At 37.6% G+C, this 23,682-nt stretch overlaps 3 protein-coding genes across 5 annotated transcripts; 2 read left to right on the top strand and 1 right to left on the bottom strand.

Moving 5' to 3' along the window:
• The first annotated feature begins 111 nt into the window (after positions 1-111).
• Positions 112-4,330, top strand: pnpo (pyridoxamine 5'-phosphate oxidase). The gene is made up of 7 exons (XM_060858623.1): positions 112-349; positions 1,896-2,020; positions 2,134-2,233; positions 2,335-2,388; positions 3,217-3,345; positions 3,444-3,514; positions 3,722-4,330. Exons 1-7 carry the CDS (start codon positions 158-160, stop codon positions 3,885-3,887), a joined length of 837 nt encoding a protein of 278 aa, XP_060714606.1. The 5' UTR covers positions 112-157; the 3' UTR covers positions 3,888-4,330.
• A 6,866-nt stretch (positions 4,331-11,196) lies between these two features.
• On the top strand, positions 11,197-18,350 carry cdk5rap3 (CDK5 regulatory subunit associated protein 3). Its single transcript, XM_060858585.1, has 14 exons — positions 11,197-11,346; positions 11,628-11,673; positions 11,765-11,896; positions 12,371-12,471; positions 12,551-12,599; positions 13,129-13,307; positions 14,518-14,654; positions 14,763-14,907; positions 15,049-15,150; positions 17,033-17,114; positions 17,205-17,293; positions 17,525-17,730; positions 17,850-18,021; positions 18,236-18,350. The coding sequence occupies exons 1-14, from the start codon at positions 11,341-11,343 to the stop codon at positions 18,299-18,301; spliced, it is 1,512 nt and encodes a 503-aa protein (XP_060714568.1). The 5' UTR covers positions 11,197-11,340; the 3' UTR covers positions 18,302-18,350.
• Positions 18,351-19,498: 1,148 nt separating this feature from the next.
• Positions 19,499-23,303, bottom strand: si:ch211-194k22.8 (uncharacterized). 3 transcript variants are annotated; one of them, XM_060858612.1, is made up of 7 exons: positions 22,914-23,303; positions 22,679-22,821; positions 22,123-22,182; positions 21,915-22,023; positions 21,573-21,814; positions 21,228-21,414; positions 19,499-20,966 (listed from the first exon to the last, which is right to left on the bottom strand). In XM_060858612.1, exons 2-7 carry the CDS (start codon positions 22,757-22,759, stop codon positions 20,770-20,772), a joined length of 876 nt encoding a protein of 291 aa, XP_060714595.1. In that variant the 5' UTR covers positions 22,760-22,821; positions 22,914-23,303; the 3' UTR covers positions 19,499-20,769. The 3 variants fall into 3 exon arrangements, with proteins under 3 accessions (XP_060714595.1, XP_060714578.1, XP_060714586.1); XM_060858595.1 differs by having other exon boundaries at positions 19,501-20,966; positions 22,679-22,786; XM_060858603.1 differs by having other exon boundaries at positions 19,503-20,966; positions 21,915-22,020; positions 22,679-22,786.
• Positions 23,304-23,682: the final 379 nt, after the last annotated feature.

Below are 23,682 nucleotides of genomic sequence, written 5' to 3'. Positions count from 1 at the left end.
TTTTGTCGGGAAATTGATTATTAAATTGGTTATTAAATCAAACTCAACACTGACTTTTTTGTGCCAGTCGGGTATTAATTTTTTGATCATGTTTATATTCTGTAGGGACGCTTTGCGTAAAGACGTCATGACGTAGTTACGTCGCGTTCATGACAGCATGAAACGTTTGTTTAGCTTCAGCGTAGTGAACTTTATCAACAAACCTGCTCAAATAATCACCCCGCCTCTGTATTCTCTGTCAGTTTACCGTCGATCCGAATCTGCTTCCCATTTTCACACGAAATCGACGGATGACATCAAACAAATGGATCTGAGTGACATGAGAAAAAAATATAAAGGCGATGAGGAGGTAAATGTTCATGTTTATAATTGACCTTTAAACCAGAACTCGTTCCTGCAGTTTATGAAATTTAGCACAAATAATGACAAACTGAATTAGAGCCACAGTTTTTAAAATAGAAATCAAATATTTCTTTATTAGCTTCAAGTCGTAGTAAGAGGTGTTGTGTGATAAAATTGTAGAGATGTGTATACATGTGTATGTGTACATGTGTATGTGTATGCGTATGCGTACATGTGTACGTGTACGTATGTGTACGTGTACATGTGTATGTGTACACGTGTATGTGTACATGTGTATGTGTATGCGTATGCGTACATGTGTATGTGTATGCGTACATGTGTACGTGTACGTATGTGTATGTGTACACGTGTATGTGTACATGTGTATGTGTATGCGTATGCGTACACGTGTATGCATACATGTGTATGCATACATGTGTATGTGTATGTGTACATGCGTATGTGTACGTATGTGTATGTGTACATGTGTACATGTGTATATGTACGTACATGTGTATGTGTACATGTGTATGTGTACATGAATATGTGTATGGGTATGTGTACATGTGTATATGTACATACATGTGTATGTGTACACGTGTATGTGTACATGTGTATATGTACATACATGTGTATGTGTACACGTGTATGTGTACATATGTATGTGTACGTACATGTGTACGTATGTGTATGTGTACATGTGTATGTGTACGTACATGTGTATGTGTACATGTGTATTTGTGCATGTGTATGTGTACATATGTATATGTACGTGTATGTGTACATGTGTATGTGTGCATGTGTATGTGTACATGTGTATATGAACGTACATGTGTATGTGAACATGAATATGTGTATGGGTATGTGTACATGTGTCTATGTACGTACATGTGTATGTGTACATGTGTATTTGTGCATGTGAATGTGTACATGTGTATATGAACGTACATGTGTATCTGTGCATGTGTATGTGTGCATGTGTATGTGTACATGTGTATGTGTACATGTGTATATGTACGTACATATGTATGTGTATGTGTGCATGTGTATTTGTACATGTATATATGTACGTACATGTGTATGTGTGCATGTGTATGTGTACATGTGTATATGTACGTACATGTGTATGTGTGCATGTGTATGTGTACATGTGTATGTGTACATTTGTATATGTACGTACATGTGTATGTGTGTATGTGTACATGTGTATGTGTACATTTGTATATGTACGTAAATGTGTATGTGTGCATGTGTATGTGTACATGTGTATGTGTACATTTGTATATGTACATACATGTGTATGTGTGCATGTGTATGTGTACATGTGTATGTGTGCATATGTATGTGTACATTTGTATATGTACGTACATGTGTATGTGTACATGAATGTGTGTATGTGTATGTGTACATGTACATGTGTATGTGTTCACATGGTCCTAGTATAATATCTAGGTATAATACTGTTATCAGACAGTATAACGTATAAACTGATACAAGCTCTTTTGCTGTATAGACCGAGGTATATTAATATCAGTTTTCCTTTAACCCCATAGTCTTTTGAAGAGGATCAGCTCATTTCCCTTGACCCTATTAAGCAGTTTGGCGAGTGGTTTGATCAAGCGTCAAAATGCCCAGAAATTGGTGAGGCCAACGCCATGTGCCTTGCAACAGCATCCAAGTGAGAATGTGATGCATTGCATTTTATTTTTCAAGAGGAGTCGTGCTTCACTTCAAGAACCCAAACAATAGTCTTTTCTGTGACTGGTGAATGTGTTAAAATTTTTTTTACAGGGACGGGAGGCCTTCTGCTCGAATGGTGCTGCTGAAAGGTTACAGTACCGATGGATTCTGCTTCTTCACTAATTATGAGAGCCGTAAAGGCAAAGAGCTGGTGAGTTTTTCAAAACATTTTCTCATTATTATTGTTTTTTTTTTTTTTTTAGTCAGAGTGACCCAAAATTCACATGGACTATGTTTAATGCATTCTTGTAGGATATAAATCCCCTTGCCTCTCTGGTGTTTTATTGGGAACCTCTGAATAAGCAGGTGAGTGTATGCACACTTACCCATTTAACATATTACAGAAACAAAGAGAATAGCCGAAATGATTGTAGGAAATAAACAATCAGACTGTTTAAAATATACTTTATTTAACCTAAGGTATGTGGATACCTTATCGTCACACCCGTATGTGCTTAATGATTATCCCATTTCACATTTAGTCACGCTGTGCTGTTATAATAACCTCCGCTTTTCTGGGAGGGTGTTGTACTTTTTGTACATATTTGTACTTAATGTTTGTGCTGAACATGTCTATGGGAGTTTCTGCCTGTTGAACAACAAGAGCACTCATGAGGTCAGGCACAGTTCTTCTACACCATTCTTGGCAAGCTATGTCTTCATGGACCGCACCCAAACATATGGTGCACAGGGGCATTGTCAAGCTGGTTGTGTTTCAGCCTCTTAGTTCTAATGAAGGGATTAGAACTAAGAGGCACACATTTTTAAAATTTTGTGCTTCCAATTTTGTGGCAAGTTTGGTGGAAGGCCGACATAAGAGTGTGATGGTCAGGTGTCCATACAGTTTTGGGCATTTTTTAAAATATTAGTAATTCTTATATAAATGTGTATGGCAAACACTGTTGTTGACAAATCAAGACAAAGAGACAAAATGGACAAAAAGACAAATACAGAATATTTAAAAAAAAAATACATCATTTGTTTAAAATAGTTTATATGTACATTAAAGTGGACCTATTTCATTTAATTGAACAGTGTATGTTGCATGAAGGGTGACAGTAATTATAGGATCTGGGTTGTAGGATAATTTATTTCACTACAAATGTAAAATGATCTAACATTGTGTCCCCACAGGTTCGTATTGAAGGTACTGTAAAGAGAATCTCACGTCAGAATTCAGCTGAATATTTTCATTCGAGACCCAGAAGCAGTCAGATTGGAGCAGTTGTGAGCAGGCAGAGCAGCGTGATACCCAACAGACATGTGAGAAACAATTTTCAGCCTTAGTTCTGTACTAAAGTGTACCATTTAATGGTTGAAGAGAATAAAGTTTTGTGTTAATGTCCTGAGTTTTTTCTTAGTACCTAAGAGAGAAGAACGCAGAGTTGGAGAAGAAATACAAGGACTCCGAGGTCCCGGTACCGGATTATTGGTATGTGTTATACAACCAAGTAGCTTTCGGTTGCTTTAGTCACCAGTTTACAAAAGAGTTTAATTTGGTTATAATATTAAAAATAATCAAAGTTGAATTCTGAATCTTTCCTTTCACAGCAGTTAAGCTGACACTGTCGTTTGAGTCACGTTTTGTAATCATAAATCTTCAGTGTTTGTTATAGCTAATTTGTTCTTCTTTGTTTAGGGGAGGCTACATTGTTAATCCATACCTGATTGAGTTCTGGCAAGGTCAAACCAACAGACTGCACGATCGTATTGTTTTCACAAGAAACAAGGGGGGTGAGACTGAACTTCAGGAAATGCAGCATCAGGCCGAGGGAGGTTGGGTGTACCACCGCTTAGCACCTTGATAGGAAACCTGACCATTTCACTCAAGAGAATCAGTATTCTAGACTAACTAGAGTACTTTAGGAAGTTAAATGAAACGCAGATAGTTTTAATTTAAGAATTTTAATTTAAGAATCTTAATGTCTTTGATGTCATTGTTTTATCTGTTTACTGATTGTTTTTGTACCATAGAATAATTAATTTTAAATATTTTAGTATGTACATTTGACTTTTTCAATAGGATATTAAATGATATGATGCCTGTGCTACCACATATACATCATAAACTATAACTCACACAAGAAGCAAACAACAGTTTAACTTAGGAACATATATTAAGTTTGAGAAACTTTCATTTTCTGTCAAAAGCTTTGTTACTTTTTTATGTTGTAACTATTTAATCTGGGTTTTCTCTCACAAATACAATAACATCAAAACTCTCAAATAAAGCTGATCTGGAACCTTGTGGTTTGTTTTTGTGCTCATTTGCAGATTAGTGTTGCATAAGTTTAATATGGTGACACTGTGATTCATTGTGAAACTAATTGTGTGATATTCTTTAATGTATATAATCACATTGTTTCGGTTAACATACAATGTACAATTGTCTTTTCATTATATCACATTTTAGTTACAAATCTAATAGCAAAGTTTAATGGTCCAGTTATAGCCCACACTTTATTTGGCCCACTAGAAATAACAGGGATGAAAGTGGCTGCCATTTTGTTCATATTTCAAAGACATATTAAGACCAGTTTTCTTTGTTATAATATGAGTGATATCCCTAAATGAAATACCTGTAGAAATGCAATTCAAAATGGAAATTATGTTACCTGGTAAACGATCTTAACTGGTTCTACATTTCTGTCAGTCAAGATAAAACGAACCGAACAGGTTATGAAATTTTATCCATGAAGTTGTTGTGCTGTATTTTACCATGTTCTGCTAATGATAAATATGGTGACCAAATAATGGAAAAAAATTATACAAGTCTCTGAGCATGTATAAAAGTGCATCAAAGCATTTGGAAGAGACAACTCTCATTAAGATGGAGATATTTTATCACAGGAAAAAGATGTCAAAATAACCCAAACCAAATCTCACACAGCATTACAGAGCCACTGGAATTTCTTTCAATTTGTCCCCAGTGTGTGTTTGAGGATTTAAGAGAAATATGTTGCTTGGCAGGCCAGTAGATGGCAGTGCTATAGCAACTGATACAACTGTTATATTTTACATTTATTATAGTATGTTGATGATCTAATTATTTTGTCAGTCACTTCTTTAACATTTACATTTCCAGCATTTGGCAGACGCCCTTATCCAGAGCAACTTACATTATCTCATTTTTTATTATACAACTGAGCAGTTGAGGGTTAAGGGCCTTGCTCAGGGGCCCAACAGTGGCAGTTTGGTGGACCTGGGATCAAACTCACAACCTTCTGTGCTCAACACCTTAACCACTAGGCTTCCACATGCCCCCTTTAAAGTACAATAGGCACAGCAGCACCAAAGTCAATCTGTTGTATTGGAACACGTGTACAATATATGCCCTTGTGTAGAAATGTAGAAGTAAAACAGAAAGTGGCTGTTCTGTTGTCTTTGCTTAAACATCTAGAACAATCATATAATCAATACACGATTATCAGCATGATAAAATGCAGATAACAGTTAATGTTACAAAGTACAAACTCAAGTCTAAATGATTTGCTCGCATATGCTTCTATACACTGAGCACATATCCCAAAAATTTCATTATATCAGCATACCTCTTCAAAAGACCTCTTATATAGTGATAGTAAAAGATTCCCCATAAACTAAAAGATGTTTATATCCAGAATATCTGGTGTAAGTAAGAACGTTTTATGACTAAATAAGATGAACGAAAAGTTGTACAACAATATATCAGTTATTCTTTCATTATGTCTGTACTGACTGAATTCACTAATTTGAAAAACAAACAAGTGTACAGGTGTGTGTGGGTAGGTGGGTGTATTGTGTATCAGTGAAAAGCATCTCCTTTAAAGAAGTGTTCTCATCAGTTCTCATCTGTTGTGTCCACTGAAAATACTGGAATTTTCAGCCAAAGTGGATCGGACCTTCTTTTTCTCTTTGAAACGGCCAGACTGAGAGACTCTGACATGACGGCTTTTGGTGGAAGACCTGTCCACAATCTTTTCCAGATTGTCGTCTAGCTGACTGGCAGCATTATCTGTGCTTTGAGGAAGACTGGACTGCTCTTTATTGCCAGTGTTGCATCCGTACTCAGCAGGAATTTCATAAAGGACCTTTGACGCAGATGAGTTCTTTCTCAAGAAGGTCAGTTTCCACCAGGCAGACTCAGCCATGGTTTGTACAGCACAAAACTTTGGACCTGCAACAGAGGTGCATGTTTATAGCTTAGACAACAATCAGACTACATCTTCTCTCCTTTCTGCAGTGATGTGTTTTCTAAAACCTAATTGCTGCTTACTTTTAAGTCAGTAATTTTCTTTTACACATGTACAGTTTTCAAGCATATCTATATTTTTATTGCATTTACACCTTATTTACACTGTTATGTCACTAAACATATCTTACCTCATGAACAGTAATTCACCCTGGATGGGATTCCAATCAATCAAGGCACCATTCATGCACATATTTACATGCTGCATTCAAATTTCGGACCATTTTTTCAAGTTGGTTAACTACTGGCATGTTTTGGAGACACGGGAGGAAACTGGTGAACCCAGAGGAAACCCACACATGCAGAGAAAATGCTGAAATTTATTGTCAGTTGTGTAGACCTATATTTGAGTCCAGTTTATATGAACATTTGCTAATAAAATGTTATTTATTTGCCATTTTAACAAACGTCAGTTGATATTTATGTAATGTAAATTAATATTGTTTAGTAATCCTAGGGTTTATGGTTTGTCAGTGGTAACTAATGCAGCAAATAATGTTTGTTATAATGGTTTATTGTACTACAAATGTGTTACTTTCTTAAAAATATATATACAATTTTTTTTCTTCGCTTTAAGAAAGAATATTTTGAGCATATAGCACATTCTTCCCAGACAATAATTGTATACAGTGTATTAATTTCTTCTTCAATTAGACAGAGGATTTTATGGTCCCATTAGGCAAATACCAAGGAGTACTGGGTTAATATGGCAAGCTTTCTCCTCTCTTAGTGACGGAAGACATCTGACACTAGCAGGGTTCAATTAATAAACAATACCACTGGATCCTTTCTCTTCCTTTTTATCTAAGCAGCCAGGACAACCTTCTCTTAGATAAAATCACATGCTTCGCATTATTAAATTTGTAATCAGTTTAATCTTTTGTCTCATAAAAGTAATAGGTTTACTTATGTGTCATTTTCTCCTATAGTACTTCAGCTCCTTAGGAAGGAGTGAACTATCATATGAGCTCACAAATTGGAAATGCACCATGGGATAGAGCTGGTTCACTTTATAGCTGCAAATAAATTAAGATGGGATCTAAGATTATTCCTCTAATTCATGAGTATTTATGTCCTTTGAACACTGGATATGTTTTTGCTTTTGAGTTCAAATGTCGAACAAATGCAAAACATGGACAGGTCCATGGAAACATTAGACAATCAGGCCAGGACATGCTGGTGATGCCCTACACTTACATAAATGGCACTTTCATTTACAAAAAGGAACTAGGAATGTCTGCACAGTTGTATGTCTTTAACAGAACCTATTTCTAACACTAATCTTTGCATCTCTTGGATGGTGTCTTGTTTCAGTCAGAGACGTCACTGGTTTTGTGTTCCAGAGAATGGTAAGAAGTTGCTGACTGTTGGAAACAGTAGTCCAGCTCAGAACAGTAACAATGAGAAACACGTGACGAGATAAAGGAAGTCGGCTTGTACTTTAGTCATATTCGGTAGAACAATCCAGAATTATGACCAGCAATATAAAACCATATTATATCTAACTACCATTCAACATCACTTCTAAATTTGTACATGAAATCTTGAATTGCTTAAATAATTGTTTTGTTCTCTGTCCAAGCAGCCTCACGGTTCACAAAGCGTTTATATCTTGCACTGTCTAAACCATGACAATCAATAACCAAGTTCAAAGCCTTTTACTGAAACAATGTTTGAACAAGGAAGTTGTTAGCCAAAGGGCAGCAAGGCCCAGTAAAGCAAGTTACAGTCACAGGAGTATTATGTTTGCTCACTAAACTGGGCTTTTATAATATCTCTCTCACCTGGGATAGGTGTGGAGACATTGTCATGGTTACTGTGGGGTTTAGGAGGCTTAATCAGTTTCTGTTTCTCTGACTAAGCTGTTTCAATGCTTTAAGAGGGAGGCAGTCATCCATAAACTCTTTACCCTGATGGCTGGTGTCCCAATCTTATCCTTTTCATTTGACTTGATACAATGATACCATCTATCTAATATAAATTTTAATAAATGTTTTAGGTTCATGCTGAGTGCAAGATTGCTATCTGACATTGAGCAATAAAGTAAAGCTATTCAAAATAATGACTTCTATGTAACAAAAAGGAGAGCAAGCAGTAACATTTACTAAAGCACTAAGCAATAATGATTTCATGTACCAGTTTACTTTTACTTATCAGACATTTAAAGTGGATTTTTGCTTGATTGTCATTTTAAAATTGATTTACCTGATTTAAAGATAGCTGTGTTCCAGATGAACTGATGTCCACATGAAGTCAGACGTTTGTGATAATCAACAAGCTGTTTTCTTCCATTCTCCTGTGTAGGCTTCCTCTGTTAATGAGTCCAAAGCTTTGTTACTTTTTGCACCTTGAACCTTTCTTAATAAATCTCTGATTGTTTTTATTGCACCAAGGTGTTGCCTTCCCCACTGTCTCCCTGCACACCCATACATAGACCAACACACTGAAAGAAGTGCTTATAGAGCCTCCCACAAGTGTCTTAGCTCCAGCTGAAACTTAGGGACAACCCTTTGGAACTTGTGTAAATGTTACCACCATGTGAGTGATAAGGGGGGAGGGATCAATCTGTCAAATCATATGGGAGTGTGATGTTGACTTCTAGTTTGCATTGTATATACAAAAGACCCTTAACATTCTGAATGAAGACAATAAACACCTGAGGTTTTGAAAAAGCAAATGCTTTCTTTGACTGTCATAACCGAAATTAAAGCTTATTCATCCCTCTTGCCAATCATCTATAGCATAAAAGAGCTATGAATTTCTTTGAACATGGTTTTCCACTCTGGTCTGTTAGTACAGTACACAGTACAGTACTGTTTAGTGTGCTGACTTTGGGATCCTGCAAATCTCACATTTCAAAACATACAAATCAATGCTGATTTTAAAGGAACTTCAAAGCAGCTTATATACAAACAGGTCTGCAAACAAATGTATGCCTCTTAGATTTTTCCTAATGATCCATTAAACCACTGACCTATTTTACTGCTTCCAATGGCCTGGGCAGTGAGAATAAACTAGATAAAGTTTTGTCCATATATCCACACACAGAAGTTGCAAAGTGGCCATATTACATAGTATTTGCAATAAATGATGCTGTCATACAGACATCTAATCTATTTTTTTTTTCACCACTCAAACAGACATGACTGTTTTTGTCCACAATATGGAGTCATATGTTTATCAGCTTGTAGATGTCCTAATCTCCAAAAATGCCAATAGCCCCCTGTTATTTTTTTTTGTTCTGAAGTAAGTGCATTTTTTTTCTTAAAGTGAAAGAACTCCATGTTTTCTCCTAGCATGAAGTGAGTTTTTCTTGTTATTAATATTGCTAACCTTCTGAATTAACTACTACTGTTGTTGCCCAGAGATGGCACTCTCTGCTCATTTTTAAACCTAGAATGCTTGAGTTGGTCTTCTTATTAATTCTGTAAGCAGAGTAAGAAGCTGCGATGCAGCCTGGGTCACTCTATAGGTAACTTAGTTCCAGATGTTGCTCAAATGAAATTTTTGCTTCTGAAAGCTCATGTCCTTTACCAGAATCATTGGTATAGCTAATTTGGAGTCATTGACCTGGCCTGAATGGGTTTTATCATGCTTTTCCTGTTCATCATTCAGGTAGTGGATGCTATGCGTACAAGTGTCTTGGTGTCTATTAAAGTGTGATAATAACCTAGGAGTTGAAACTCCATGTTGAAATACCATCTGCCTAGTGTCTGAAAATGAAACTGAATCAGGATCTAAACCAGCTTTGACAACCAAACTCAAAATGCCAGTGGACTAAGTGGGATTAGACAGTGATGTGCAACTGGCAGAATTCACAACATTACCATGCAAAGGATTTTCATGAGAGCTTTAATGTTTGGTGTTATGTGCTTTGACAAGTATGACTAGGCACAATCAGCATGACTTCAGCCAATGTTTATATCTGCATCGCATCACTGCTTCCCTGATGTTCCCACTGATCATTGAATTAACTAACTAACTAACTAACTAACTAACTAACTAACTAAATAAATAAGCCTCTTTCAAATTATACAGAAAATGAATTCACAATTCATTAAATGTATCCAAGGCTCAGGATGGCATACTAACAGTAATCAGAATAGACTGTAATGCAATGACATCATATGCTCAAATGCTAAGAAGACCACGCTACCTGGTGGGCAGTTTGACCTTACTAGATGTAATATTACACACACCTGGCTTATAATTCTGGAGTTGTATTAAATATAAAATTCACTTATTTTCATATAATATGTTGTTGATTGACTGTTGATTGACTGTCTCAACTTAGCAAACCTAACAAAACAAAGGTGACAAATGTATCTGTTAATAAGGCCGTGAGTAAATTAACTGCATATTCCCTGCAAGTTGTTTTAGCAAAAAACAAATAAATCATGACTATAAAGACTGTTTGTTTAATGTATCAGGGCTGTGAAGCGTGAATGAAAATAAAATAAAGATAATAAAAAGTAAAGAAAAAGTAAACAATAGCAGAGAGAGTAAGCATCAGAAAAAAATAAAGCAAGGAAAACATAATTTTGATTGTAATTCTGATTTCATTTTATTTTAATTTTTTTTATTTTCATTCACTTCACGCGTTTGTTTGTTTTTGTGTTTGGTTTTTTTATTTTATTTTTTTAACGACCACGTAAAATTGACGTATGGCGTGATTATGGCGTAAAATTGACCCCATGGTTATTGGCTTTTCCAATATATTTCTATTCTGCGTTAGAAGACCCAACATCTTATATGATGATGTAGGGTCTTTTATTTTGGTGAGTGTGCAGCCCGGTTCACTAAGTTGTCCACGCATGAGACTGGGCCACTATTGTTATTTCTAATTGGCTAACTCAGATACGAACGTCTGCCTATTCTGCCTTTTGATTGGTTGGATGTGTATGTACGTGTCAATGGCAATGTAAACGACAACTATGATAAATATCCTTTAAAAAGAGCTTTTTTTGATATGTAAGGAATCTTACAGTAATTCTACATTTAAGAAACAGCAGGAAATTGAGGATAATATGGAGGTAAAGTGAGGGTTGTGCTTAATGTAATTTCGAGACGGTACATGTGATGTTTTGTAGCTACATTAGCCAACATTGCTAACTGTTATATTAGTCATTTTAACTGAATGTATGTGTTGTTTTCCAGGTTTATGTTTGTAAGTCAGCTGTCATAATTATGTTTGGTTTAATTTTCTATTTTTTCTGGACTACTTTTATTTTCTTAATTACTTACAGAGGTCTTTGCATAGCACCTTTATTTTACACATATTTACATTACAGAAAGACTTTTATTGTCGTTTCAGAATATTCAAAATCTCCCTATTGACATTCAAACCAGCAAACTTCTCGGTAAGACAAATCTTATTTATGTGAAACATACACATGTACATACAAGTGTATATGCATTGCATATAGTGTATGTGTATGCATTTGTTTTCAGATTGGCTGGTGGACAGGAGACACTGCCCTCTGAAATGGCAGAATGCAGTGATGGCCATCAGGGAGAAGATCAACGCTGCTCTCCAGGACATGCCGGAAAATGAGGAGATCAAGCAGCTTCTCAGGGGCTCCTGTCAGTGCCTTTTTAGGCTTGCTTTACTTACTTAACTCTGATTTGTTGGTGCAGCTGTTTATGCTGTCTTCTATGTACAGTGTGATCAGTTACGTAACTAATTGGGTTAAAGAGAAATCACTACTAAATCAGTATGAAAATTTCATTATGAGTCGTGTGATGAGCCTCAGATTTGAGCTAAATTTGAATTTAGCTTATAGTTATTAATTCACTGATTCATTCATTCATTCACAAGCGTTTAAACCTGGTCAGGGTTGTGGTAAATTTGTAGTCTATCCCGGGAACACATGGAAGGAAGTGGGAATACGGCAATCCAGTCAGTCTCCGTGCATCTTTCACACAAACATTCAATAGCATATGTCTACATCTGTGTTTTTTTGTGAGATTTCACAGCATGCTCAACATTATCATTTTTATCTATTAACATGGTTTCAACATTATGTTCAGTAAAATTATTTTCTTGTGTCAGTGCAGATATACACTATTTCCATTGCCTAAGGATAGTAGAGATACTAAAGGGAACAGAAGCCTCCTCCAAAAATATATTCGGCAGATATTCATCACAAAGGATGAAGGTAATTGCATGCCTTTGACCAATCTTTGTATAACTACATAAACATACTATGTATTTAACTCATTTTTATTTATCAATAGGACTGGCAAGAAATAGTCTCTTCATATGAAAAAGATAATGTATATCTAGGTAAGTGATTCTTTTAATTGTTTTTAAAGCACTAATGGGACAGGCACCTTCTTACATTACAGACCTAACTCATTCTTACTTAGCAATTAGGTCCCTTAGGTCTTCTAAACCTCCCTAGATCTCGCCTTAAATCGAAAAGTTATAGAGCGTTACTTGGGTTTTGTACAGCACTTTGGTCAGTGTAACCTGAATTTAAATATGCTCTATAAATAAACTTACTTACTTAATAATTAAGGATCAACGTATTTATTATCTGGGTTAGATATTATTAACAAAGCTTATATCTTTATTCAGCATAAATGGCTGCCCACTGCTCCAGGTGTGTGTTCACTCTGTGTGTGTGTGTGTGTGTTCACTGCTGTGTGTGTGCACTTTGGATGGGTTAAATGCAGAGAACGAATTCTGAGTACGGGTCACCATACTTAGCTGTATGTAATGTCACTTCACTTTATTCTGTGTAAACGTATTTGAACACTGGTGCAGAACATCATGTTTGTGTTGCACATGATATACCTCGATGTGCGTTTAGCTGAGCTGGCCAGTCTGTTGAGTCGCAGTGTAAGCTACGAGGGCCCTGCTTTGAGGAAACAGGTAGCTAAAGCACAGCAGCTGCAGCAGGAGCTAAGCAGAAAGGAGTTGGAGTGCCAGAGTGGATCTGCAGACCTGAGGGAGCGCTACTACGCAGCATGCAAGCAGTACGGCATTAGGGTGAGCATCTACTGCTTTCATGCCTTCTCTGAGAACTCGAAGAACTATTGTGAGTCAACACATAGACAGACAGGGCAAAAAACATTCTTGAAATCATATGTTTTTAGACAGGTAGAGAAAAATGTAATTGGTAGAAAAGAATGGGACCTACAAAAAATGTTAAACATTATTGCAAACTCCTCAATAGAAAAATCAATAGGTGTTGGTTTCCTGGTCTTGTATTTGGCTGTATTTATCAAGCTGGATAAAAACAGATTTATTTATAGGAGCATTTACATAAGAAATTTGGAACATTCACCCTGATAAACCATCCTTCTCCATTACAGGACATCATGCAAACACACATTCACATACTTATTCACACCTAGGTAGCCAGTCGGCCTACCGACTTCTTTTTATGACAATGGGAAACCCACTCGCACAAAAACCAGCTAAAAGGTCTGGTTTTGAACAGTTGGTTTTTGACAGGTAGGGAAGATACAGGAAAATTATTGCATTGACTTTTGGGTAGATTAAAATGCTTTATTTTTATCAATTCACCATAACTGGGATTATTTTGTATTCGTCTGTTCATTCCTTAGGACTAAATTCTTAAAATGCTTCATTGCAGGTATGCAATTTATATATTGGCAAAACCTTCATCTCAGTTTCAGGCAGATGACTTGTCAGATATGTGGCCAGATGTATGTGGTTGCCTTGCCTTTACAAATTCCCCAATCTGTTGCCACAAAAAGTTAGAAGCATACAATTGCCTAGGATGACTTTGTATGCTTTAACATTAAAAATTATCTTTACTGGAACTAAGTTTCAGCCCCATGCTCAAATGCAGTCCATAAAGACATTGTTTGCCAAGGTTAGAGCCCTGACCTTAACGCTTTGGGATGAACTGGAACACACCGTGAGTCACACCTTCTTGCCCAACCTGACTAAGGCTCTTGTGTCTGAATGAGCAGTCACAACAGCCACATTCCACATTTGATTAGAGGACATCTTACCCAAAAGAGAAAAGGAGATATTAATGCCCAGTGTATTGGTCAGTTGTCCACATACTTATAGCAGTATAGTTTATGTCTACATGCAAACATTCATATTGATTCTTACAGCTGTTCTTTCCAAACCTGCAAATTATTGAGATAAATAGGGCTAAATTGCACTTGTCTACAGATATGATTCTGAAGATTATAATTGGAAATTGTACACACTTTCTCAGGGGGAGAATGTGGCGAGGGAGTTACAGGGTCTTGTTAAGGATTTACCTACTGTACTGGAGGACATAGGCAGAAAGGTTGCCTGCCTGGATGAAACGATCAAGCTCTACGCGGCTTTCACTAAGTTTGTCTGTGACTGGTGAGTGCCATCGCTGTGACTTTTCTCATACTGTTAATTGATATTGAACTGCTTGGCTTAGAGTTGGCTATTTTTTAAAAAAATGTCATATCTTTCATATCTCTTCAGGTCTGAGCCTGTTCTACCTATGCTGTCTTTTGTTAATCAAAAAGGAAACACAACAGTGTATGAATGGAAGACAGGAAAAGTCCCAGCGGTTATAGAGAGACATTTAGTAGAGGAAGCACCACCTGACACTGTCACAGAGGAAACAGTGAGTTACCAAATAGAACAGTAAGAAACAAAATGAATGGGTTGTTTGCATATAAGAACAGAAGTCTTTTTGCTATTCAAAATCTAAGTGTGTGTGTGTGTACATGTCTGGCTGTATTTATGCATGCACCTTTTTGTACAGATTGACTGGGGCAACTTAGGCAGTGATGCTGAGGAGGTGAATATTGGGTCCACAGTTGAGGAAGAGGTAGACTGGGGCATCTCACTTGAGTCTGGCAAAGAGGTAATTCCGTCTCGTTCACCCACTTACAGTACATGTGACTGCATGAATACATACAGTGGTGTGGAAAGTGTTTCCCCCTTCCTGATTTTTTGGCATGTTTGTCACACTTTAATGTTTCACATCAAACAAATTTAAATATTAGTCAAAGATAGCAAATAAACAAAAAATGCCATTTTTAAATAAAGGTTTTTATTATTAAGGGTGGAAAAAATTCAAACCTACTTGGCCCTGTGTGAAAAAGTGCTTGCTGCTAAATCTAATAACTGCTTGGGCCAGTTATTGGGCCAGTTACCCTTAGCAGCAAGAACCGCTACCAAGCATTTCCGATAACTTGCAATGAGCCTGTTGCTGTGCTGTGGAGGAATTTTGGTCCACTCATCTTTGCAGAATTATTGAAATTCAGTCACATTAGAGGGTTTTTGAGCATACACCACCTTTTTAAGGTCATGTCACAGCATCTCAGTAGGATTCAGGTCAGGACTTTGACTAGGCCACTCCAAAGTCTTCATTTTGTTTTTCTTCAGCCATTCATAGGTGGACTTGCTGGTGTGTTTTAGATCATTGTCCTACTGCAGAACCTAAGTTTGCTTCAGCTTGAGGCCACAAACAGATGGCTGTACATTGTCCTTCAGGATTTTTTACGCCAGATGTAATGGGACACACACCTTCCAAAACGTTAAACTTTTGTCTCGTCAGTCCACAGAGTATTTTCCCTAAAGTCTTGAGATCATCAAAATGTTTTCTGGCAAAACTGAAACTAACCTTTATGTTCTTTTTGCTCAGTAGCGGTTTTCGTCTCGGAACTCTGCCACGTAGGCCATTTTTGTCCAGTCTCTTTCAGAATCAGAATCAGAAAGATCTTTATTGCCAAGTATGTTTTCACATACGAGGAATTTGTTCTAGTACAGAAGCTCCACAGTGTAAACAGAATGGCATTGACAAGACATGAACATATATAATATAGACAGTTGTATGTACAGTGGTAAAATGTGCAAATTGAAATATCAGTAAGTATTTGTGTTTTAAGTAAATAATGTAAGAATAGAGTTGTGTGCTCTGTTTATGTCGTGTTCATTGGATGGATTGCCTGAGGGAAGAAACTGTTCCTGTCTGGTTGTTCTGGTGGTCAGGGCTCAGTTCGAAGAGTGAGTGTGCTGGATGTGAGGGGTCCAGAGTGATTGTCTTTGCCATTTTGCTCACTCTGGAGAAGTACAGGTCTTGGAGAGTGGGTGCCAATGGTTCGCTCAGCAGTCCGGACTACCCTCTGTAGTCTTCTGAGGTCAGATTTGGTAGCTGAGCTGAACCAAACAGTCACTGAAGTGCAGAGGATGGATTCGATGATGGCAGTTTAGAACTGTTTCAGCAGATCCTGTGGCAGGTTGAACTTCCTCAGTCTTATGGTGGAGTCATGAACACTGAACTTAACTGAGGCCTGCAGATCTTTGGATGTTGTTGTGGGGTCTTTTGTGACATCTTGGATGAGTCGTCGCTGTGCTCTTGGGGGATTTTTTCCCACTCCTGTGAAGGTTCACCACTTTTCCATGTTTTTGCCATTTGTAGAAAGTCCCAAAGCAATGTGGTTTTGGATTTTGTTTTCCCTTAATAATAAAAACCTTCATTTAAAAATTGCATGTTGTGTTTACTTATCTTTAACTAATATTTAAATTTGTTTGATGATCTGAAACATTAAAGTGACAAATGTGCAAAAAAAATAAAAAAATCAAGAAAGGGCCCAACACTTTTTCAGTCCACTGTATGTACATATATACATACATACATACATACATACAAACTACAGTGTTTTTTATTGCAGTACATCACTTTCCACAGTGGCAGTAATATTGATGCATCATATTGTTTAATATTTCATTTTCATTATAAGAACACAGGTGATGGTGGCATTGACTGGGGTGAAACTGAAACTGCTGCAGTGGAAATCGAAGTTGTTGCTGCAGGCACTGACTGTAAATATGTATTTGCTTTCTGTAGTAAATTACACATTTGAAATGGGCATAATGTTCTCACAAGATTAATGAGCCAGGCTGGGTTTACAGGTCCTGAAGGTGTTGCGAGAGGCGAGGATGCGTTCTCTATGCTCGAGAACACACAGACACGAAGTCAGTTTATCGATGAATTGATGGAGGTGATGAACTCTACACTAAAACATTATTTTATGACACGACTATAAATGTACTTAAATTTTGGGCCTACATTACGGATTGCAGCCTATTTTATGGCCAGCTTAAACCAATGACATAAATACCATTGTGGACAGATTTTGTTATAAACATCTTTCCAGATATAATGGTGTCTTATTTCAGTTGGAAATGTTTGCTAGGTTGTGATGCTCTTCTTTCTGTCTTTGACTGCCTAGTTGGAAGTGTTCTTGTGTCAGAGACTGAGTGAGATGAGTGAGGAAGGCGATATGGTGGCTATGAGCCAGTTCCAGCTGGCTCCTGCTATCATCCAGGGACAGAGACGTGAGCACGTACAGGCCATGCTGGCAGATGTGCGCCACCTCCTGGAAGGACTGACATCACTGCGCATGAAGCATCTGTTCATGATCCAGGCATCGCCACGGTAAGTGCCCATACAAACAACTAGACGGTGAAAGATGATGTCCAGAACTGAAATTTAAGCATGCATTACAATTCACAATAACTCCTGCTTAAAGATTTTTTTTTGTGGTTGTGCTTCAGCTATGTGGGGCGAGTGTCTGACATTCTGAGGCAGAAACTAAAGCAGGCTGATATCTTGCTGCTGAAACAAGCCTCCCTGGCTGAGCGGAGACAAGAAGCTCTCGAGGAACAAGCCAAGCTGGAACCTCGCATCGACCTGCTGGCTGCCCACATCAAGGAACTACAGAAACTGGTATCACATCCTATTTAACTTATAAGAATATATCAGGGAAGCCCAGGATGGTGTATTCTTTTTTTCATCTGTTTGTTTAATTAAAACAATCACTTGGGTTTTTGCAAGTTAATTGTGCTTCACATTTTTTCAAGTAAATTAAACGAACAAGTAAATTCAATTAAACAATTTTAATTTTTATTTATTGTTTTTTTTTTTGTTTGTTTTTTTACAGATTGAAGCTGACATCTCAAAACGGTACAATAAGCGACCAGTCAACCTAATGGGAGTTCATGTGTAAACTGCATAGTCCACAAACCATTTCATAAATAAATCTTTTATTTCATTTATATGGTGCTTATTGGTTTGAATGACTAAATTAGAAAGCAGTTTATTTGTCAACGGTGTCAGACATGTACACCACAAAGCTGAAATCTGTTGTGACATTACACAAGTGGCTCTGGATTTTTCTTACCGTGATTTATGAATCGGTCTTTTACACAGAGCCACTGCCATAATTTCACATACGTTCAAGGGATGCAACACAGACAATGTCAATGTACATTTGGTGAAGGCCTGTTCTCATAAGGTGTGTGGAAATAGTTTGAACGAAAACTCATAGTAAGACTCATTGAATTGTGGTTAAAAGTCTTATTTTCTCCTAGCTATATCACAAATCATTTTATTCTGTAAGCTTTCATATGATGCACATCAGCAAAATGTTTTTCAGAAGATTAGCTGAACTTTTTTCAGTACTCACCAGGGTCAACAGCTCAAATATTTAAATGTTTTCCCCAAGACACATTACCAAGGCCATTTGCAGTGCATCAGTACAAACTTGCTTGTTATCCAAAAATTGCTGATACTGATGAACAGTGTTGTTTTATAGCATTCAGGCAAGAGTAGGATCAAAGATGTCAGTCCCTGCTCATGCTTCCATTGCAACAAAACATTGCCATTTAACCACCACTCCTCCCACAGAGCTGTGTAAAATCTCCCAGCAGCCTTTAGTGCTCGATCAATGTGTCATCTCCCTTTTTGCCCCAGGGCTGCCAGCGTAATCACATGCCTGAAACACATTATACTCACAAGATTGAGGACCTAATGGCTATTATCATGCAAGTGTAGCACATCCCCTGCATACTAGCCAGGAAACGTATTTGAAAGGATTCAAATTAAGGCTTTTTTACATTCCCATTACAATAATTATTGTTTTCTTCAGTTATCAGACTCCACCTTGATGTCTAGGTCACATTTAACCCTTTCGTGCATTATGTCCATTTTTAAGGATAGAATGTAAATCGCTTCCAAATGAACTGAGATTATTATTGTAATTTAACATGAAGCATTTTAATGATTTCTGTTGCTCATTAGACAGTTTGCTATGTAACTACAGCACTAATTGCTCTAACCTTTTAAAATTGATCTCTGAAATTAGCTGCCTGATAGAATAGGCCCAAACCTGTGAATTTATCCTAATGTCTTTAATGCGTTGTATTTGAACACAGGGACAATCCATTTCATATTTGTTTATTTATTTATAATAATTTAAAGTCAAAATTTACATTATTCCATTTTCAATAATAAAAACCATGATTTTGGAAAGTATTAAGAAAAATACCCTTTATCATTGACTCATAGTGAGGTACTTTCCCTACTAGTCTGTCCCTTTGTCACAACCCCCTATCATTACACACACACACTGATGAGGCTTATGATAAGAAGAGGGACTTCATTCTGCCCCTTAATTGTCTGTGCTTTTCATCAGGCTAGCCTTACACTCACACACTAATTTAAAGAGCAGCAATAGTAAACACTTTGTTTTTCCTGATAGACATGAACAGAGTATGACAATGAGCATGATAATAATCAACAAGCCTAAGAGAACATTATCCTCATGTTTATTATTAATGGACTGCTATCTCCTCATTGGATGCCAGACCAAATTTCTTTGGGTCCCACAAAGTCTTTCCTTCTGCCTTTCTTTCTTTATTTGTTTGCTACAATTCCCCTTGTCCCTGCAGTGGGCAGATGCTCAGAGGCGCTGGCCAGAGTAAGAGCCACGCTACTGTGGCCCAGAAGGCTGGGGTTGCCAAGACAACTGGCCCAGTACCCCTGCTGTTGTCACTCTGCTCGTGTCGCTCAGTCATTGATTACCTTCATCTCAGCAGCTCTCTGCATGCAGTACACATTGTTCTCCATCGCCAATATTCACAGGGGTTTAGTCATACTAATATATCCAGTATCTTGTGTTTCTCTTTCACACAAATCCACACATTCATTTTTAGCCAAACATGCACAACACAAACAATAGCAAACACTACTTATCTAAATGTTTGCTTTTTTATCATTTTTAATAACAAAAACATTACATACATAAAGCTACATTAGAGTAATAAGGACCATAATTTAGTAAGAAATACATATATGGTACAAGGAACATAATGTTCACACCTGTTGTTATTGTGCAGTGTAGCTACTACACAGCAATTAAATACAAAACATGAAAAATGTTTACAGACTCACATTAATATCTAATCTTATTACTGGGTGTGTCGGAGACCATCTGAACTAAATTCAAATGCTTTTATTTGCATTTTGACATTGATGCTTTCACAACAATTAGTAACTATTTCAAATGATCATAACATTTTTCAGGACAGTCCAAATAAAATAATTAACATAATTTATACTGGTCAGGAGCTCTTGATCATATTTAGCAGTGAACACAGCTAGTTTGTTTGATGACAAAGACCCAATCACTGGTAATCAAACATTTGATTTTTGTCCAATCAAATCTAACTGATGGCTACTTGATTTCGGGCTGCATAGACTCAGAGATCTAGGCTCTGGTCCAGAGAGTGGAGGTTTTTTTCTCAATCTTTTTGCTTCATTTTGCAGTTTTTGACGAATGTAGCCCTTAATCTCAGCATCAGTTTTCCCAGGAAAGAAATATTGTACAGTTCCTGTAAGAGATGATTATATGAATTAGATCATGACCAAACAAACATGGTGCATAACTTGGTACAAATCTAAATCTATATGACACCGTACAGAATAATGATCTTGCCCAGGTGCACACAAAGTAGCTTCATTCCCTACAACACAATACTACATGGGCAATATTGTAAACAGCAAAAATAGCTTGTTCTTGGTAGCATATTACTTGAAAATGGTGACATGGTCAAAACATGTTCGTTGTCAAAACTGAGTGTATTGATCCTTACTCAGGATGGCCTGCACTTCTTCGGTGGGCAGGGCAGGTTTGGGCTGACCTCTCTTATTGTACACCACACCAGAGATTGAGTGGGAAGCCAAACAGTCTCTCTCATACAGTCCACGCAACAGATCATTGGTCAACTTCTGAGCAGTGGTTCCAGTGTTACACCTCTCCAAAAGCTCAGGTGTGATAAACTAAAAATGACCAAAAATATTTCTTCCATTCAAAACCAATGTATGTAACTACCATGTAGAGTCGAAGATATAGACAGCTTGTGAACCATGCACTACAAACTGTCATAGCATTTAAAGATCGTTTTAATATGATATTAAATTGAGTAAACGACTGATACCTCTGTGAAAAGGCCATTCCTGTGAGAGGCCTCATTAGATTTCTGTGCAAGAGTATCCTGCTTGACCCACTGCCCATTCATAACACCTGAGGCATACGGCATAGCTGGCATTAAAGCGTCCACTTCAACAGGTTCTGTTGCAGGGCTCGAGGAAATTGGAAGAGGCGTCTTCTTATCTCCATTAGGCCACATCTGTGTCCTCTCAATCAGGGCTTCTAGGTTTTTAGCCAACTTTCCACATGCTTTTTTGGAAATAAGACCACTGAATCACTTGAAACAGCTTTAAACAGGAAAAGTCATGAACTACTTCATTCATCAAAAACGAGTACAATTCTGACTTGCCTGTAAGGCACCGTAGTTGTTCCTTTAAGCTCTCCATTTCCCGCTGCATGCATAGAACCATGGCAATTAGCTCCATCTTCGAATAAGACTGCAAGAATTCAGCCTCCTGCTAGAAAAAAATAAATAAATAAAGAGTTCAATCGAGCATGTTAAGTTTCAGGTGCATAGAATGCCTAGAACTCCTGTGCTACAAAACCTTACCCCTTACCTCTGTGGTGGGGTGACCCTCATCAAAACTGCCTGTAGGAGAGCAGTCGAACCCATAACCCTGTCAGGACAAGACAAGACATCAATTTTGGATTCTTTGGGGAAACGCGTCTGTTTTAAAGTACACTTATAAATAATAATAAAAAAAGATGCATGTCACTTTAAGGGTTGTTCTTTTCAGCCCGCAGTACAGCACCAAACTGATAGTAAAGTGTGTAAAGAAAGCACTTCACACAAGATGTGCTGTGGAACTGATGCCCCCTGTGCCATGCTTTTTAGACCTATTGTTCTCCATTAGGTAACCGGCATGGCTGCCTGCCTGCCTGCCTGCCATACCTCACACTACAGCTGATGCTCTTTCTGCGTTTAAACGCCGAACAAAACAAAAAAAAGTACAAAGTGTGAAAAACAGATTATCTTTAAAACACTAACTGTCTTATCAGAGCACTCAGGCAGCCAAAGTGAAAAAAATAAAGGGTCGGTTGTGTCAGCCGGCTATAATAGTCTCTAAATGGAAAATAAACACTATAATTATCCAGTAAGGAAAAAGCCCAAACCCTCATGTCCAACTTCTGGAGCCCCGCGGCTGCTGCTGCTGCTACTGAATTCTCCTCCGGTCGCTCTTTGGCAGCATCCATTTGTTTCCTCCGTTTCTGCAGCCCGTGCTGTCGGACAGGCGGCTCGTGTCATTCTAATTACTCTTTCATTTGAGACAATATTCCAAGTCACAGCCACAAACAAACAAAACAGGGGCACGAAAAACACTCAAAAGCTTTCCATTATATATCTTACGTCCAGTTTTTGTTCCTCTTTCTCGTCCTGTTCTTCATTTTCGTAGTCCAGAACACGCTTGGCTTTTGTTTTCCTTCTCATTTCTCTGCCATTATTTGATTATTTGCGCTCACTGAAACTGTGCCCCCCTTCCGCACAATGCAGGACGCTCCCTGCCACAAAAGCGACAATCAGCCCTGACGCTGATTTGGATAGATACCGAACGTGTAGAGGGGAAACTATGCGATAAATGCTACTTTAATTCTAACACTCGGTTGATCCATGAGTCTAAACTGAGAAATCAGACCCTCTATAACGAGCAGAACGTGGCACGAGCTCGCGTCCGTTTGTCTCGCGCTTAAACCGGAGATCCTTGCTGATCAACAGGGTGTGCAAATGATCTTTACTCTCAGCACTGTGTGCAAAAATGACTTAGGATGAGCTTCAGCCTAGTACTGGGTTGTGTTTCGGATCTCGGATTTTGTGTATCTCCAGCGATACACTTTTTTTTTTTTTTTTACCAGCCTGTTCAGGAAGTTAAGTTAGGAATAGTTTGTTGGAAAAGACACAATGCATCTACAATGTAATCAAATCAAGACAGATTACTAATTAATCAATCTAATCAATCCTGGTGCATCACTCTAAACGTTAATGAGGTCTACAGTGATACGGATTGAGCAGGTGACAAATATAAAATGTTTAACTGCAGCTTAAAGAAGTTTGTTCTGGACCTCAATCCTGGAGGCCTACTGCTGAGATTAAGGTTTTCCCTACACCCACAAACACCTGC

Source organism: Tachysurus vachellii, chromosome 2 (genome assembly GCF_030014155.1).
Source record: "Tachysurus vachellii isolate PV-2020 chromosome 2, HZAU_Pvac_v1, whole genome shotgun sequence".
NCBI lineage: Eukaryota > Metazoa > Chordata > Actinopteri > Siluriformes > Bagridae > Tachysurus > Tachysurus vachellii.
Note: the sequence above shows the minus strand (reverse complement) of the source record. Positions and strands in the feature narration are given on the sequence as shown.